Source organism: Nelumbo lutea, chromosome 3 (genome assembly GCF_056320005.1).
Source record: "Nelumbo lutea isolate HS-2025 chromosome 3, American lotus-T2T, whole genome shotgun sequence".
Lineage (NCBI taxonomy): Eukaryota > Viridiplantae > Streptophyta > Magnoliopsida > Proteales > Nelumbonaceae > Nelumbo > Nelumbo lutea.
In genome coordinates, this window is record NC_142686.1 from 21,566,779 (window position 1) to 21,585,963 (window position 19,185).

At 40.7% G+C, this 19,185-nt stretch overlaps 1 protein-coding gene across 1 annotated transcript; it reads right to left on the reverse strand.

Annotated features, from left to right (window-relative positions):
• Nucleotides 1-231: 231 nt before the first annotated feature.
• LOC148863507 (uncharacterized) lies at nucleotides 232-14,742 on the reverse strand. Its single transcript, XM_088980316.1, has 4 exons — nucleotides 14,264-14,742; nucleotides 13,945-14,171; nucleotides 12,749-12,849; nucleotides 232-724 (listed from the first exon to the last, which is right to left on the reverse strand). Exons 1-4 carry the CDS (start codon nucleotides 14,543-14,545, stop codon nucleotides 636-638), a joined length of 699 nt encoding a protein of 232 aa, XP_088836442.1. The 5' UTR covers nucleotides 14,546-14,742; the 3' UTR covers nucleotides 232-635.
• Nucleotides 14,743-19,185: the final 4,443 nt, after the last annotated feature.

Below are 19,185 nucleotides of genomic sequence, written 5' to 3' on the forward strand. Positions count from 1 at the left end.
ACATTAGGGTTTATATAAAATGAAAGGTTAAAAACGAAATCATTTGGTTTCAGGTTATTCAATGGGCTAACTTCCAGTTGTGCATTAGGTAAAACAAGTAAAAGAAGTCGAATGGCCACAGGCCAACAAACCAAATCAATCCGAAGATGAGATGGATTGCTGAATATGTAAAAATTAGAGAAAATTCTCTACCGGCCAGCATCCTGTTCTTTGGGGCATTGGTTCCCAAACTTTAAAATTCGAAAATTCAGTATCAGCACTTTCAAAACCCAATTTAGTACACTCAAGTACAGGATACTAATCCAAAATTTTCCCTAGAGATTATTTCAGCAAACTTTCTATCTAAAACATGTTTCTCTCGGATGTTCCCGACAAGGATTTCATTTTATAGACTTGAACCAAATCTAAAATACATCTCTTTTCTTTCAAAGAAATGAAATAACAAAAAAAGAAAGATCATGGAAAGGCCTCAGAAAGAATTAATCAATGAATGTGTAGCAGGCAGCCAGGCACTACTTCATGCCTCCATTTTCACAATCATGTTTCCATATGTGAGTTTTATGATGTTCATTTATGGGCTTCCACAATTTCCGTCTTTATCTCTTTACCAGTGACTCATTTTCCACCGCATGCTCTCAGTAATAGCCAACACCTTTCAATTCCATTTGTGTCGGCGGTGTCACTTGTGTGGCATCACCATCATTACTGAGAAACACAATACGCCCTGCAACATATTAATGCCAATGAGTAACACTCGAACAAATTATTTCTACCATACAATCTGCCCTCTCAATCAATTTCAAAGCCCACTTTTATTAAAAAAAATGCTATAGAAAAATAACACTTTTCTTAAATTATAGCAATATGTTTACATTGTTCGCAGATATAAACATAATATGCATGAACTATCAATGCAAGGGCATTTACTCCGACATCTATGATCTTTTTTCTATCAAAAAGATGAGCATGAAAACGATACTGAAACATGCAACTCAGACCCAATTTTCCCTACAATGTAAGGAAGGTACATCCAAATTTCATTGACACTAACCACACCCAGATCAAGTATTGATCAAAACCATGTCAAACTGCAAAATAATTGGTTATCTATATTTAAGGCAACTACATTAAGGAAAGCAATTATTCTAGATTACCAAATCACCCAGGCATTCACCCCCTGGGTGAATTGGTTTAACCTTTTACTTATAGCATGTCCAGGTTTTTTTAGAGGCCACAAGAAAGTGTTATGATTATGTGAGCTCACCGTTCCACATGTTAGGCTATCTTTGTATTTCTTGATATCCCTAGTAAGGTAGTGGATCCTAGAGGTAGTCTTCATTTTATCATATGATAGTGGGTGGTTCATGTACTATACTTGGGGTAGCAACAAAAAGCATGCACTCACTAGGTAATTTTGTCTTTCATTTGATTGACAGAATATCTATGTTTTATTAGATGGTAGAGAGAGAGAGAGAGAGAGAGAGGAAGAAGAAGAAGAAGAAGTTGTAATCACCTAGCCATGCATTCGCAGGGTGATTTGGTTAAATTTGATTATTGGCATGTTCATGACTTATTGGAAGGTCACAAGAAAGTGTTGTAACCATGTGAACTCATCGAAATCAAATCACCCAGGCATGCTCTCACTGGGTGATTTGGTATTTCTTTTGATTGATAGCATGTTAATGTTGTATTGGAAGGCTACAAGAAAGTATTGTGACCATGTGAACACATCACAACACATATTGAGCTACCTTGGCATTTCTTGTTTGTCATAGCAAGGTAGTAGACCTTAAAGGTGGTCTCTATTTTTTTCATATGTTAAATGGGCTATTTTTGTATTATTTGAGGTAGGAAAAGAGCATGCACTCATGAGGCCACTTGATTTTTCTTTCAATTGTTAGCATGTCTGTTTTATTGTAGAGTTGCAACTTGCAACAAAGTGTTATGACCAATGTGAACTCGTAGAAAAGAAATCACCTAAGCATGTGTTTTTTTTTTATCAATAACACTTTCATTAAATCATCAGTAAATCATCAATAAAGAATTTACAAGAGGAAGACAAACACACTTACTTATCTTCCAAGAGCCACATGAAAGGAAAAAAGAAAAGAGGACACTAAAGTTACAGCTTAGCCCAAAACAGTGAATCCCTTTCTGCCCCTTGTTTAGCTAAACCGTCAGCTAGGGAATTAGCCGATCTTTTAACCCAACATGTCTTAACTTCCATCTCCCGCACCAGCCACTTGAATTTCCTCCTCTCATTACCGTACTTCCATAAACCATTTTGATCTTTAGTCAGCCACCCTATCACCACCTCTGAATCCCCTTCAATTATGAGTTTCTTGATGTTCAACTCCTCAGCTTTCCAGACTCCTTCCAAACTGCAAAGATCTCAGCTCTAAGGGAGTCACCCACTCCAATTGGGCCTGAGAACATGGCAGAGATGACCCAATTTTCGTCCCTAAAAACATCCTCAATCCCCGATTGTCCCAGATTTCCCCTACTACACCCATCAAAGTTTAATTTCAATAATCCACCAGGTGGGGGAGTCCAAACCACATTCATTTCTGACTTGGTCTCAGATCTGCTGCAACTCTCTAGGTTTCTGAGAATATCCTGGAGTTTCTTTCTTCCCACTTCCTCAACATGTCATCCACAATGTAATCTATGAATAGTTCCAAAGATTTCAGCCACTGTACCACCCTAATATATATGATAGCCCTCAGATCTGCTGCTCCTCTCTGGGTTTCTGAGAATACCCTGGAGTTTCTTTCTTCCCACTATGTCCAACATACTGCAGCCCTTAGTCCTCTCCACATTATCCTTCCCCTTTTTATCCGCCACCTGAAGAAGGAAGGGGAGAAAAGGCCTTGTAAATCTGATGGGGGATTCCAGCTGCATCCAAATAAGGAGTAAGCCCAATCCCAAATTGACCTTGCAAAGTGGCAAGACACCAGTAGGTGAAAACCAGTCTCCCCATCCGCTTTGCACAGAACACACCATTGAGGTGACAAGCAAGTATTGGGTCTCTTCTTTTGGAGTAGATCACCAGTGTTGATTCTTTCCAGATAGGCTTCCCAACAAAAACTACCAACCCTAGGAGGTATTGCTCTGCACCAAACATCACCAACAGGGAAAGGGGGGAAGGTAGGACTGGTGGACTGACTTAAGACTTTGAAGAACGAAGCACAAGAGATGTCACTGGGGGTAGGTGTCCAAATTCTAGAATCCGCCCTAGTGGGGTCTAAGACAACGTTATCAAGAAGAGCAATAAGGCTTGAAATACTGTCGAGGTCTGAGTCCCTCAAATCCCTTCTTAGACCCAAGTTCCACCCAATCCCAGAAGTGGAAGAGGACAGGGTGGTGAATGACGAGATCGGCTCATTTTTCAAATCAGAAAGAGCAAACAAAGAAGGAAATTGATCCTTTAAAGGGGCACTCCCCACCCAGGTTTGTTCCCAAAATTTTATGGAGTTACCGCAATTCAAGTCATACTTGATATTAGGGGAGAAAACTGGTAGCAAGTCATGAATGGCTTTCCAAGGAGAATTGCTTGTAGTCCTAGCTCTGATTCCAGCGTCCCATCCATTGTGCTCCAGCCCATGTATACTTGCCACTATTCTAGCCCATAGCTTCTCCTTCTCCATAGGGAACCTCCACAACCACTTCCCCAACAGAGTCATATTCCTTCTCCTAATACTCCCAAGCCCCAAGCCACCACAAGACTTACTCCTACATACTATCCCCCAGCTAACTCTATGATCCATCTTCTCCTCTCCCGGCTCCCACAGGAAATCTCTCATTAGCTTCTCTAATCTGTTAGCAACCTTCACTGGGATTTTAAACACTAACAGGAAAAAGATGGGTAAATTAGCAAGCGTGGCCTTAATTAATGTAATTCTCCCACCGAGAGAGAGGTAGTTCTTTTTTCCAAGATACCAGTCTTTTTTCAAACCTTTCCACCACCGGGTTCCAAAAGCTCTCTCTCATGGGATTATCACCTAATGGCAACCCTAAGTAATTCAAAGGCCACCCCGAAACTTCACACCCTAGCACTTCAGCACTCTCCCTGATCTCTCCCTCCTCCAAATTCACCCCCACTACACAGCTTTTCCCAAGGTTAATCTTCAAGTTAGACATTTGCTCAAACAGTTGTATCACCAACTTCAAGTTTCTGATAAAGCTCACATTACCGCCTTCACAAAACAGAATCGTGTCATCAACAAACTGTAGGTGAGCGAGGGGGGTTTCCACCCTCCCAACTCTCCAGCCTCTAATGAGCCCCCTAGAATCTGCTCTGTGAATCAGTTTCCCCAAAACCTCCGCAATTAGAATGAACAAGAAATGAGATAGGGGGTCTCCTTGTCTTATACCCCTACTGGCTGGAAGAAGTCTACCACTGCCCCATTCACTAGCACTGAATAATGACAACTCCGGACACAGCCCATGATCCAATTACACCATCTAACCCCAAACCCAAATTTAGTCAGAACTTTCCTCAAGAAGTCCCAGTCCACCAAGTCATAAGCCTTTTCCAAGTCCAACTTACAGACTACTCCCTTCTTATCCCTCTTAAGGTTCTCCACACTCTCATTAACAATTAAGATCTTATCAGTAATTTGTCTTCCACTCACAAAGGCTCCTTGGTAGTGTGCAATGATATCTGGCAGTACCTTCTTTAGCCTCAAAGACAACACTTTTGCAATGAACTTGTACAAGCTATTAACCAAGCTAATTGGCCTAAAATCCTTCGGGTGGGTGCATCTTTCTTTTTTGGAAAGATTGACAATTCCTCTCCTGAAAAACTCCTCAAACACCCACAAGAGATCATCTTTCAAGATATCCCAACAGTCCTGATAAAAAGCCATTGTGAACCCGTCCGGCCCTAGAGCTTTTGTTCTATCCATAGAAAACACAACCTCCTTGATCTCTTCTAGATTAAAGCTTCTTTCCAACCTTCTCCTATTCTCCACCCCTACATCTGGCCAGTCCAAACCTTCTACCCACACCCTTCTACTCACAGGCCTTCTTAGAATAGATTTGAAGTGCTCCACACAGGCCCTGGCAATCTCCTCTTGTTGTACTAACTCAACTCCATCTACTACCAATTTGGAGATAAAGTTCTTCCTTCTCCTGCCATCTGCTAGAGAATGGAAATACCTAGTGTTCCTGTCTCCCTCTTGCAACCACTTACACCGAGATTTTTGCCTCCAACTAGTTTCCTCCTTGTGCAGGCATTCCTCTAGTTGTCTTCTCAAAGCTCTTCTGAGATCATTGTCTTCCTTTCCAAATTATCCCCTTTCTTCTATATAGTCAAGGCTTTCAATCTTATCCATCAGATCTCCCTTTCTTTCTTCTATCCTCCCGAACTCTATCAAATTCCACTCCTTGATTCTTGCTTTCAAGAATTGTAGTTTCTTATGGAATCTCATCCCTCCCATTCCACCAGTGGGTTACAGTCATGCCACCACTCCCTCACTTTGTTAGTAAACCCTGGGTGAAGTAACCACATATTTTCAAATCTAAAGGGGGTAGGACCTCCACACCTTCTTTCCTCCTTACATAACACTATGGGCCAGTGATCTGAGGTCACCCTTGGGAGAGCTGTAGAAGCCAAGGTTCCCCAATGTTCTTCCCAATCCAAAGAGAACAGGAATCTATCAAGCTTAGAGCAAATGGGTCTAGATTGGAGATTTGACCACGTAAATGTCTTATGGGCTATGGAAATCTCTTTGAGCTCAAAGGCATCCACAAAACTGTTAAACTTCCTCATGCTTTTTGTCACCCTCTGATTAACCTTATTGGACTCCTCCGAGAATTTAATCGCATTGAAATCCCCACCCATGCACCAAGGTCCGTCCCACAACCCTCTAACATCAGCCAATTCCTCCCACAACTCCTCTCTCTCTCTAGTCACTTGGTCCGTAAACATTTATGAGCACCCACAAATAGTTATCCTCTTGCTGCTTAAACTTCATAGACATTGAGTACTTTCCGATCAACTCCCTACGGAAGCACCCCACGAGGGAGCAGCCACCCAGCTAATTCCCCTGGCTTTCCATACACTCCTTGCCCAATTATCATTAAACTCCATTCTCTTGAATTCTTGCAGCAGCACAATGTGTGGGTCACACCGTCTTATTACCTTTTTTATTGTCGCTCTCTTTCTTGCACTCCCAATTCCCCTCACATTCCAACTAAGAATCTTCATTCCGCTTCATTTTACACCCCTTGCCACCTACCACTACTATCCCCTTTCCTTCTATCTCCTTTTACCTCGAGCCTCTTGTCTCCTTCTACATCTCTCTTCAATCTCTCTACTTCACTCAATCTCCTCTTCTTTATTCTAATCTTCTCCTTCCTCTTCTATAAGCCTTCTTTCAATACATTCAAATCTTCCAGCCTGCAGCCCAACTTCCCTACAAATTCTGCTATCATGTCTTCTCTCACCGAGTCCACCAACCCTACCCTTCCTACAGAATCTCCTCCAACTCTGTCCACATGCCCTTCTTCCTCTCCTCTGGTCCCACCTCTTTTTTTCCTCTCCATCCTCCCTCCCTTTCCTATTACCTCCCTCCTTCCTTGCTCTCCCCCCGTAGTCCTCTCCATCTCTACCCTCATTCCTTTCCCTCCTCTCCACTATCCCCTCCCCTCTTCCTTCCTCCCCTTCCCTCCTCCAGATCAGCTTTCCTTCCACTTCCTTGAACACTCTTTCAATGATTTCCCATACTTTTTCACTCCTATACCTTCCTTCTGACACCTTCCCACAATCCTTCCTTCCCCTCTCCCCCTCCTTGGAGAGCCCGTCTGCTGGCTCAGCTACATATTCATGGGCTACAGAACATGGAACAGGAATGGAATCTGGAACCAAAGACACAGGAGACACATTAGTAACACAAACCGAAATCACTTGGTTACCTGGGACTGATGGACAAGCTAGAAGAGGACTACTCCCCGCCTCCCTCTCTTGTTCCAGAGGTTGGTAAACGTCTCTCCTTGAGTTGGTTGGGAAGTACTTCCATCCTTTGGTCACCCTGGTGATCTTTCCATTCTACCGCTGGTTCACCCCTAGATGGTGTGTTCCTGCTCTACTTCCGGTTCTCCCGATCTACCCCTTCTGATAATCCTTGCACACTCTGTGGTCTTGGGACTAAGTTGAGCCGCTTACAATCTTCACCCTGGAATAAACTTGCAATATTCCACCCATCCATGTCACCTCCAGCACAACTGCCTTCGTCATTTACATTGGCCACGCTAGTACCATCAACAGAAAAGTCCTCTAATTCTTCATCACCTTCACTGCACTGCACCCAGCCTTCATTCTTCTCTTCGTTCTCTTCAGTTCTTCCCCTAGCGTATCTTGGCTTCGGCCTCTCTGAGGGGCGTCGTAGGGGGCTAAGCTCCTTCAGCCTTCGTCGCGAAACCCACTGCAGATCAGGCTTCTTCTCCACTTCCCGGCGCTTCGCGTGTTCCTACCCCTATCTCACGACTGGGGACGATGATAGACCGTTGACCTCGTCTATCAAAGTCATGTCCCCAGTCACGTGGTTCACTAAAGGCTCACGTGCCTTTTAAAAAACTGGGTCGGGCCCGCTGACCCATTTGGGCCTTTTATCGCACCCAAAACATTCCGCATGGGCTTTGGCCCGTTCCTAAACCACCGCGACCTCACGTGATTTTTAAAAGGGTCACACGCGTACAACCCCTGGCTCGGTTTGGTTTTAACCGGTCTAGTTTCAATTCTTCCCTGGACCAGCCCCTTTTCCTTGTTCAAAAAAGGCGGATTGGCACCAATTACGACCTGTGCAAAAGACCTGCCACCCTCCAGACTTTTCGCTGCTCCCACACGCCTAAATCCCATCCCCTGAATGCTACCCTTTTGTTTCTCCAGTCTTTGTTTTTCCATTTTAGTGAAAGTTATATTCTTGTTTGAATCATCCAATACTTTCTTGCCACACAGTTCTTCTTCTTCAACCTTCTCATCTCCCTCCCTACGAGCCTCTTTCTAGAACACTGATTCAATGGATGAAGCCAGCCATACTGAGTAACAGAACCCTTCAACTAGCACCTCTATCTTCCAAGGAATCTCCTCAGGTTTTACAGCATTCAATAAAATGGAAGCTGAACAAAGGTCTCCCAAAAGGCACCTCCTAATGATCCTCCACACATCAAAGCAATGGCTTCAGCAACTTCTTGCTTCCACAAGTTAAAGGGAAGTCCTAAGATGCACACCAGTACTCCATCTTCAACAAAGAAATCTTTGGAGTTTGATCCCGGACACCATCTTGATACTGTGAGATTTCCAAGATCAGCTTGGATATTTAATGCCTCAACTTCTACTCTATTCTCAAGCAGATCCAACACAGCCTTGTCCCTCTCAAAGGGTGTTAAAATAAATGTGCTCTTCAACTTTAAACTTGTTGTTAACTGATCTGTAACTTTCCTCCAGTCTAGTATATGAGCTGAGGCTTTAACTATCAGCTTACTTTCCCAATCTCCTCTCTGTAAGTTTACTCCCATTCTGTATTTGCCTGCCCCAGCTGTCACTAAAAAAGTCTCTTGCTTATTATTGCTCACCAGACTAGTAGAACTGTTTATCTTCCTTTTTACTATTACTTCTCTTTTAGCACCCAAGCGTTGCAGCAGTTCACATAAGACCCCATGAACTGCCTTCCAGCCCCGACTTTTCCTTCCTTCTGGGAGGTAGACCATCTGCTTTCTATCCTTGCCAAAAAAATTCTGTCAAAGAAATAAAATAACCTTTAAGGTTTCTCTTACACTCTACAACAGACCTTCTTCCAGTTTCTGAGAGAAACTCTTTCCAACTATTTTGTTTGCCTTTGTTACTTGCACCTTCTACAAACTCCTTGAACCCTTCAATCACCCCCAAACCTTCTAACAGCACCATCCCTCTCTTTGCTTCCCTGATTTTCAAGCTCAGCTGACCATTTAATCTCAGCTCCTCAAATAGAAGCTCCTTAGTTTCAATTTTCAAAGCTTTTCTCCAACGGCCTACCTCCACAAACTCCCCCATCTCTCCTCTCATCACATCCTTCTCTCTCTCTTCTTCTTCTTTTCCTCCTCCTCCTTTTTTCTATCTCTCTCTTCTTCTTCTTTTCCTCCTCCTTTTTTCTGTCTCTCTCTTCTTCACTCCAGCATCACATCCTTAGTTGAAAGAACTTTTAACTCAGCACTCATCATATGTCTTCTTTATTTAAAGAGGACAAGGAGGAGATCGTAGCAACAGTAATGGAGAGACAAGGTAGAGGTCAAACTTATAATTCTCAAGGAAGGGGTTTCATACCAACATCCCCTAAGCATGTGTTCAATGATTTGGTTTTTCATTTGATTGATAGCATGCTTGTGTTTTATTGGAGGGTTGCATAAAAGTGTTGTAATTGTGTAAACTCACCGTTCAGCATGTCAGGCTACCTTGGCCTTTCTAAGTTATCATAATAAGGTACCACCCTCAAGGCAATCTTTATTTTTTCATATGTTAGTGGGTTATTAATATGTCATTTAGGGTGGTAAGAGCAGGATGTACTCACCGAATAATATGGTTTTTTATTTGATTAATAGCATGTTTGTGTTTTATTAGAGAGTGGCAAGCAAGTTTGAAACAAAATCACCTAAGCAAACACTCACTAGGTGATTTGGTTATTCATCTGGTTGATAGCATTTCATGTTTTATTGGAGGCTCAAAAGAAAGTGTTGTGATCATGTGAATACATTTCTCCACAAATTAATCTATCTTTCTATTTCCCGATTGTCAAAGTAAAGGAGTGGTCCCTAGAGGTATACTTTTCAAGGCATCAAGGTGAGGTTAGGCGACAGGAGCTAGGCAATGGCCTTTTTTATTTATAGCATGCTTGTGTTGAACTAACCATTCAACGTGATAGGCTACCTTGATATTTCTAAATTGTCATAGTAAGATAGTAGACCCTAGAGGCAATCTCATTTTTTTCATATGTTAGCAAGTTGTTGGTGTGACCAAATTAAGTAAAATTCTCCTGGTTTTTTTTTAAGATAAATAAAGAAGAAAATTTTATTAACTTTAAAAAAAGATTACAAGAGAATCTAGTGACCAGGAGCCACCACAACAAAACAAAAAACAAAACATATCATCTCAGCTTTTCAAATAAATTACATCAAGTAATATTCGTTGAGTGCCAAAAATTCAAGCTGAAATCTTCACTTTTTAAGCCTTCAAATTTTGGAAGAATCAGCACCCAAATCCATCAGCTTTGCCCTATTGACTGCACCTAACCTTTCCTTACTCTTCATCTTTCCTTGAAAAATTCTTATGTTTCTTTCTTTCCACACTTCTCAACAAACCACAAATGGGACACAGCTCCATAAGATCATTGCCTTAATTTAATGTCTCCGTTGAACACCGACCAATGCTCAAAAATCCCCTTTGATACACTAGAAGACCCACCTTCCAATTTAAAGAGATGAAAAAAATAGCCCTATACGCCTTTTAAGAAACTACAGCTCACCAACAAATGTAATATGTTTTCTTCCACAGAAAGAGACATCATGCATCTGTTTGTCATGTGAAAACCTCTTTTCTTCAGCTTATCTTTTTGAGAAACTACAGCTCACCTCTTTACTTTGGCTTATCTTGAGTAAGAATGATGTTCATTGCCACCAAACACAAGAAAGTTTCCACTCTCGGAGGGATTGAATTCCCTCAAACAACTTTGCTTGAATTACATCCCACCTGATTTCTTGCCAATGCTTTGTAAAGACCTAACTGAGTATTTTCTATTCATGCACTCCTTCCACCACTTGGCATCTGCACCAATCCCCACCTCTTGTAACTTAGCTAATAGCACCATGCATTCCTCCATTTCCCAATCCAACAAAGGTCTTCTTTAAGTAGGGGTGCAACTTTTCTGGGTTAGGGTTGGGATTTTGTCAAAATTTCAATAGGCCCAACCTGAAGCCCGAGCCCGAAACAGTGTAAACTGTTAACTCGGGCCAACCCGACTTGCACCCCTATCTATAAGTAGGACACCAGACCACCATCCCCTGCCTTGCCTCATTAAATTGAGAGATCGTCAACCCCTTCCTGCTCAAACTATACAACCTTGCGCAGAAACCATAAAGCTTACCCACCTCTAACCATTCATCCTCCCAAAATCTGAAACATGACTCATTCCTCACCCTCCATAACATGAAAAGCTGCGACAAGGAGTGGTATCTCATAATTCACTTCCCTTGAGTCCCACCCAAAATTCACCATACCATATTTGCATGCCACCACCTTCCTCCACATAGCCTCCCTCTCCCTCTCCCTCCCAAACTTCCAAACCCATTTGCCCAATAAAGCTTTGTCAAAAGTTCCAACCCCCCTTATTCCCAAACCCGCTTCTTTCCTTTCCCTACAAACCCAATTACACTTATCAAATGAAATCTCTTTTTGTTCCACCTTTTCCACAAGAATTTCTTTGAAGCCTCTCAATTTCTTCTACCATAGATGTCAAAGCCTTGAGGATATGCAAATAATATATCAGTAAATTTGGATATTACACTTTTTATGACTGTGATCCTTCCCGCAAAAGACATACTTCCTATCCCAGCCCGCCAACCTTTGTTCTATTCTATCCAATACTGGTTGCCAAGCAGATGAAGCTACCGCCCTTACCCCAATTGAAAGTCACAAATATGTGAAAGGGAACTCATCAATCAAGCATCCCAACATAACAGCACACTTCTTTTCATTTTATGGTTATCTCTTCTATATTAGACTTCAATTTCTCACCCCAGCAGAATAAAGAAAACTAGAGATTCATATGTCCCACAAATATGAGTGTGACTGAGGGCTTTGTTCGGGAAGGTTGATTTAACTAGCCAGTGAATTCAGATGGGACTTCTTTTTGATTGGTAGATATGAAAAGAATAGAAGATATATACAGAATAGTTTATACAAACAGTGCCCAATACTCCTACAATCTTTGATCTTCCCTATAATGAGTGCCCAATACAAATATGAGTGTGACTGAGGGCTTTGTTCGGGAAGGTTGATTTAACCAGCCAGTGAATTCAGATGGGACTTCTTTTTGATTGGTAGATATGAAAAGAATAGAAGATATATACAGAATAGTTTATACAAACAGTGCCCGATACTCCTACAATCTTCGCTCTTCCCTATAATCAGCCCATTTTTTCAAATTTCTCTGCATCACTTTACCCTTCTGAACAGAATGGTGAAAGAGGACTCATGTAGCCGACCCCATATAGTTGGGATAAGGCTTGGATGATGATCACTTTACCCTCCTGTTCCCTATCAATAGTTCCCCCAAAACAATTTGGTTCTACTGCTGCCCTGTCTTGCTAGGGTATCAGCCGCACTGCTGATCTTCATGTCCAATCTACCATGGTATTCAGCTCCCTTGCTGAATTTCGATGGGACTTCATTTGTAATAGAGATCATGACCTTTCAATCAGTCCTTCATTATAGGAAGCTCGGAAATTTACTGATTAGGGCCATAGTGGGCTGAGAAAGGACAGATATTGATCCAAGACTACAACTATAACAGCTTGAAATAAACAACATTAACAAAATGCTCAGGAGCTTTGAAATTCCAGAAGAGAAATATGTAGAGTTCAAAAAAGCAATAGCAAAAACAACTGACTATGAAGATTACATCAATCCATATGTTGGACAGGTATCTTAGAGCATTAAATTTATACAAGTTTGATAAAAGAATAAGCAAAAGCAGGAATATGGTGGCATAGTTACCATCTCGACGAACTGCAATTTCTCTTATGCGCCTAACAAGACCAGTCATTGAATCACTAAAGATTTTTGTCTCCAAGTTCCCCTCGACATATAGCATTGACCTACAGCCCATACATAATAAAAGAGCAACAAAAGAATCAACTGAAGTCCTTAAAGATGATAACCAGCATTAGGAACAAATCTAACATAGCATAAATGTCAATTATGGTTTGAAAGCCTATTTCAAGGGAAAGGTTAATAATTGGAGCAAAATCATATATACAGAGAACAAATCTATATAAGTAGGATGCATATGTTATGCATTGTCAAGGTCTTGCACTTCCAAAACTCTAGTTAGACTTAGACAACTGACTCACAACACATGAACTTTGTGTACTCTTTTCAAAAACATTTAAAACATCGTGTAGAATTAGAAGTATGGTTCAATAAGACAGTTAAAAGACCAGTTAAGATGAGGGTGTTGAGGTGGATGTGTGGTAAGTAAGACTAGAAAGGAGGGAATTATAAATAAGTGCATTAGAGAGGACTAAGGGGTAGGCCTAATTTGTGACAAGGTGAGGGGAAATCAATTACAGTGGTTTGGAGTGGCAAAGAATGATTTAAGGATTAACAAACTGACAGAAAACATGACTCGTGATAGGGATAATGGCAATGCAGGGGTTGTGTAGCCAACCTCAAATAGCTGGAACTAAGGCTGACTTGAGTTGGAATTCCGTAGAAATTAAGGCCTATTGAGTTGAGTTGGGATTTGAAACACAATAGAATTGACCGGATCGGAGAGAAGCATAGGTGGTCAATTACCTTCTCTGCAAAATTATGCACTACTCATTATTTTTTACTAGGACTTCCAGTGAAGTTCATAACCCATGAGCATGAGATACAAGATAATGAACTGTTCTTCATATAATAATAACTTTTCTACTAGGACCTTATGCATTGCCAATCTAACGTTTTAGCTGAAAATGGAAGAAAACAGCCTAGACAACCAAATTATTTTGTGCACACGGTTGAGCAAGTAAATTGACAACGTAGACCACCACTATGCATTATTTAAGTGAAGCAACAGCACCTCGAACATCAATTGAAGAAATGATTACAATAAACCTCAATCAACTAAAAGCGATTGTCAAACTTAACTCAACCATAACCGCAACTAAGATATAGTTGGAAGTGAAACTAAAAGAACCAAATCTCACCCGGGTTTGACGTTCTTCAAGGCGAGTCCACCCAATCTCTCCGGGTAGACAGCAACTCTGTGCCATTGAACAGCACATCGATCAGCGTATTCCCTCGGCTGTTCGTTCTCGAACGGCTTCCGGTTGTTCCGGATTCCTCCCGTCCCCAAAGAAAACAGGGTAACGAGCCGACCGCTCTTCAACTGCTTCTGAACCGGACTCTGCCCAACCTGTCCAATCAAAATCGCCTGGAAAGAAAACACCGTCAGTAAATTTATAACAGAGAAAGAGAGCCTAAATTAACGAGAGCAAAACCCTAAACGCATCCACGTGAATGTACCTTGTAAACCCCGACATCGATACCGTTTTCAAGGGGCCTCTGGTAGATGGGCCTTCGTTGGTTCGAGTTCGTAGACGACGACGGTGACGAGGAGGAGGAGGAGGTGGTGGTGGTGGTGGAAGAGGAGGAGTTTCTATCAAATCCGAGCCTGGAATCATCTGAATCAGATTCATCGTTGGATGTAATATTTGTGCAGAAACTCAACGAAACATGAGCGGGTCTTGCGGTGGATAATAAAGAACGAGACAGCCTTCTCGATAGGGAAGTCATGGCGGACGCCATTGAAGGCTGAAGCTGGATTAGAGCTAGTTGCTCTCTCGCTCACGCTCGCTCGCTCGTTCTCACTTCTGTCTTAAACCCTTAATCAGCAAAACCCTTGTGCGGAACGAAGGAGAGAGCACACTCCCGCCGGACCAAAAAAAGAGTGGAAAACCAATACTGATTTGGGTCAAGAATGAGTTACAGGCTTACAGCTAGTCGGGGTCGGGTCTCCGATTTGAACAATTTACACTGCATCGGCCCGGTGTTTCAGGCCGGGCCCATTCAAAATTTAACAAATCCTTAGCCCAAGTTGCAACCTATTTTTCCAATTCCAGGCTTCCAGCTGAGAATGGGTCGACTTCAAATCAACGTATACGATCCGGTCCGACCAGTAACTGTGGGACCGGAACTATTTCGGTTGAACTGTCAATGGGTCAGGCCTGGTTCGAAACGGCGAACCATTTAAAAATCGATTATTTATCACTTTTTTATTGGTAGACTATTTATCGATTCGATAACTCCCAAAAAACCTATGATATAGCAACTTAAAAATTCTACCTTAATCAAAATAATGATAGCAAAATGGTGAAATATTTATATGTTGATAAAACAAGTATTTGTAACCAAAAGTTATCTTATATGGTGGCTATGAAATTTACTCTTTTTATTCTATATATGCTTTAAACTTAAGTGTTTATATCAGTTTATTCTCTCTCCTCCTCTTATTACTTCTAAGGAGATTGAATAGGGTTGGGGGTTATGGGTTCGGCCGGGGGTGGGTTATCCCCGTTGTGTAATTCCACGAAAAAAAAAAGAAATTGTGGCCTTTTTTCGAATTTTTAAAAATACAAAAATAAATATCATCTAATTAAATTCATCCGCAATCAATTCAGTTTAATCACAAAAACATAAATATCTTTTTGACACCACACATCAGTCCATGCATCACATGAATGATAACAAAAACTAGAAGAAAACCAAGCGATCCTTACGCACTATCAATTACACAAAAAACATGAATATCATGAATGATAACATAAATCAATCCGAGTCTGGATCATTAAAATTAGTCCTAATCCAATTATAATTGGGATATAAAACTCTGAACTAGAACTAATATAATTAGTTCGGTCAATTTATAGCCAATGGCAATCTTTGGCAATGGCTTTTCCTCTTGCACCTATGCATGTGTGTGTGAAGTTCGCTCTAGCACATCTATGCTAGTATGGGGACCGGATCTAATAGGTACATCAAATTAAGCATGTTAAATGAGCATTTAATAAATATTTTGACAACTTTCAAAAGTTAGTATTAATCTTTTTCAAGGGTGGGGTGAGGGTATTCTAAGGGACAGGTGTCAAAAAAAATTCAAATGCTCATTGAATGTGCTTACAACTTCGTGCCTATTTCAACTGAGCTCATTAGTATGAATTTCCCTCTTGCATATGTGAACCTAAACCTCCCTCACCCCTCTCAATTTGGGAGGCTTTTTCTTTTTTTTTTTTTTTTTTTTTTTGCATTTGTTGATGATGGGTTTGTGAAAGAGTTTGGTGTTAGTCCCTATTTCTTGATTGGCAAAACTTTTACATTTGGATTTATGCATTGTTGAGCACACATTGTTTGGGTGGCATTGGGAATTTAAAAAAATGATGACTCCTTAAAAAGAGGTAGAAGATCTCCTCTTGTACCTACGTCTGTTATGAAGTGGATTTTGGATTTGTCAAGGACAAGGGTTTTCCTTGGCAATTTTTTTTCTCTAAGACCATTGGTTTGGTTAGGGTAGTTAGGTTTTTTCAATGTTTTTATTGGCTTTGTGTTGGTTCCGGGGTCTTCGTTGGTTATATGGTATTTGTTGGAGGCTTGTTGACCTTTGTTCTCTAGGCTTAGTTTGGAAAGACTATAAATACAAATTTGTATAGTGCAAAATCTCATATTTTGTATTATTTTGTATGTATTTGCACTGTACATATTTGTATTTGTATTCTTTCCAAATTGAGCCCTAGTGTTTGTTCAACTTTTTGACGATGGTTGCAAAGACCTTGCTCGATTATACTTGTTTGGTTGTTGCATCATTGGGTTCTTGTTTGTTTGTTTGTTTTGGTTTAAGTCTTGAGTTTGTTGGTGTGTCTTTGAGTTTGTTGGTGTGTTGTTAATCTGCTCCTTGTATCATGTATCATGTGCATTTTCAATGAAGATTAAACTTTGGCTTAAAATAAATGATGGCAATGTTTTTAAAACTGGACCAGACAGCAACCGTTATGGGGTCCGATTCTTAGGTCAAATGGTTCAACCATTTGGTCCAAACAGATGGCCCGCTCTAACATAAAAAATAAAAGATTTTTAAAAGGTCAAAAAATCGTTGTTTGAATCGATGGTTTGATAGCCTGGGTCAATGGTTCACTAACCAAATCAACGGTTTTTGGCCAAAAACAATTTTAGGGTAAAACAGTGACCAATTCCCGGTTTTCTAGTCCAACCATCCGATCCGATCCGATTTTGAAAACCATGAATGATAGTATCATGTAGCAGGTCATTTACAGTGAAATTACATAGGTTATAAACTCACAATGGCACATCAATATATTTGGTTGGTTGCCCGGAGGCCGAACCATTTTTTCCTTTGGAGCGCAGGTTACCAATTTGACTAGCTAGGTCGAACGGTTCAGATCGTGCCATCAATATATACTGGCTATATATATATATATATATATATATATATATGTGTGTGTGTGTGTGTGTGTGTGTCTGTGTGTACATATGTGTATAAATATATATTTTAGCAATAAATAATGTATAAATATATTTTAGATATGTTATATGTATTATTGTATATTTAATTTATGCTTTTTAATTTAGTTCTTAATTTTTTTATTTATAAAAATTATTAAAAAATACAATTTGAGGCCAAAAAAGGATTTTATTTTTTCACAAAAATAGTGGGGCAATGCACCTATGATGCCTTGGGACGCATAGATCTCGAAAAGTTACAAAAAAATCACCCCAATTGAATATTGGAGTGCAGGGCATGAAGTATGGTTGCATTCCAGTCATCATTGTGAAATGACCCTCCCAGTTTTTCATCCACAGCTCGATACTGTGGATGTACTGCATTGCTCGTAAAATTGGTGGCTGTTAATCCCAATAGGGACCACCAAGGGCTCAACTGTCAAAACAGGCATAGTCAAAGTGGGCAGGGGAGGAAGGTTGAGTCATGGGGCAGCTATAATGCATAATAACTTTAGGGGGACGGTGATCTGCCCGATTATGATAGATGAGTTCTATACTTGTTGCACAGGTTGGTTCTGCCCCTAGTTGTAATGCTATCAACCTGCATGTTGTCAGTGTTGTTAACGTTGGCGTTGCTCGAATATGCCATTGCAAATTATTCTGTGGATTGGTGATAGCTTAGATTTGGTGTAGCGGTTCCCACATACGACGCCAATTGATGTTGCACGATCTGGTAGCTCCCTGTTGGATGACAACTTGATTGTCGAGCTGGTGAGATCCTTTGGTCAAACTGCAAGGAAACAATATTAGAGTACCCGGATTGCTTTACTCGAGATGGGCACTCCGATGCTTAAGTCAACGAAGAGTATCTGGATGCTTAGAAAGCGATAATGCAAGAGAGCTGTGAAATGCTAAATCGCAAGTACCTTCTCTGACCAAAGGAATGCCTTTGGTGGTTTCATTCTCGTTCTCGTGGTCGTGGGCTTCACATAGCGTGTTTGAGATCACTGGTCCATCTCGTTCAGATGTGGTTTCATGCTTGGAGACGGCCTCCATGTAAAGCGATAGAGTTATTCGATTACCTTTGAAGCAGGTGTGATGGAAGTTAGTTCTTTCAACGTTGCACCATTACCCTGGAGAAGTCAGCGATGATAACCCACTCGTGAAGGAGGTCGCGTATCACGTCGTGTAGGTTGCCAGTTGGGTATCAGTCAGGTCGGCGGAAGCATGTCACTTCTTATGCCAATCTAACCCTTTTTGGGGTGTTCGCAAGTCGACTTGCTGAGGTGGGGTTGAGGCAGTTAAAGCATGTGTAGTGTGTCTGAAGTGCTTCCGAAGTCATTGCCTATATGGCACTGAGGTATCGTATGACAGTTCTAGGGTGTCCCGTGTCACGATGTCACTAAAGAGCCAAATCACCCCTCATTCGAATGAAATGTGAACAAGGAAATAAATAGACATACTCTTATAGGCCTTGAAAAATGGAGATATGAGTTGAAGAGGAAGAGAGATCTTGCAAGTTTGGAACTTTGAGATTTAGGTAGTGCTTGGTAAAATTGACTTGTGATGTCTAAGAGAGCAAAACATATCTAATGTGTTTTCATGGTTTGAATAGTCAAAGTTTGTTATTTTACTCTAAATGCAAAATTGCCTAAATATTTGGCTATAATAGTAGTAGTAGTAATATTTGGATATGCAATTTGAATTATTACTTTTCATCTTATTCAATTCATTTTCATTAAGTCTTATATTTAAGGTATTAAGTATGTTAATAAATTCAATCAATTAGATATATATCCTATATTTGTAAAGAATAGAACTTGTTTTTTTTAATCGACAATACTGTTATTTTCATCACGTAAGCAATCACATAGGTCAAATAGGTAAATCCATGGTGTTATAGTCAAATAATAAAATAAAATATTTTTAAAATA

Excerpts from the sequence above, each read along its gene's own strand:
- LOC148863507 (XM_088980316.1), bottom strand. The coding sequence starts at position 14,545 with ATGGCGTCCGCCATGACTTCCCTATCGAGAAGGCTGTCTCGTTCTTTA. Across the intron at positions 14,172-14,263 it reads TCGATGTCGGGGTTTACAAG|GCGATTTTGATTGGACAGGT; the intron begins GTACATTCACGT and ends TTTTCTTTCCAG. Across the intron at positions 12,850-13,944 it reads TTGAAGAACGTCAAACCCGG|GTCAATGCTATATGTCGAGG; the intron begins GTGAGATTTGGT and ends TATGGGCTGTAG.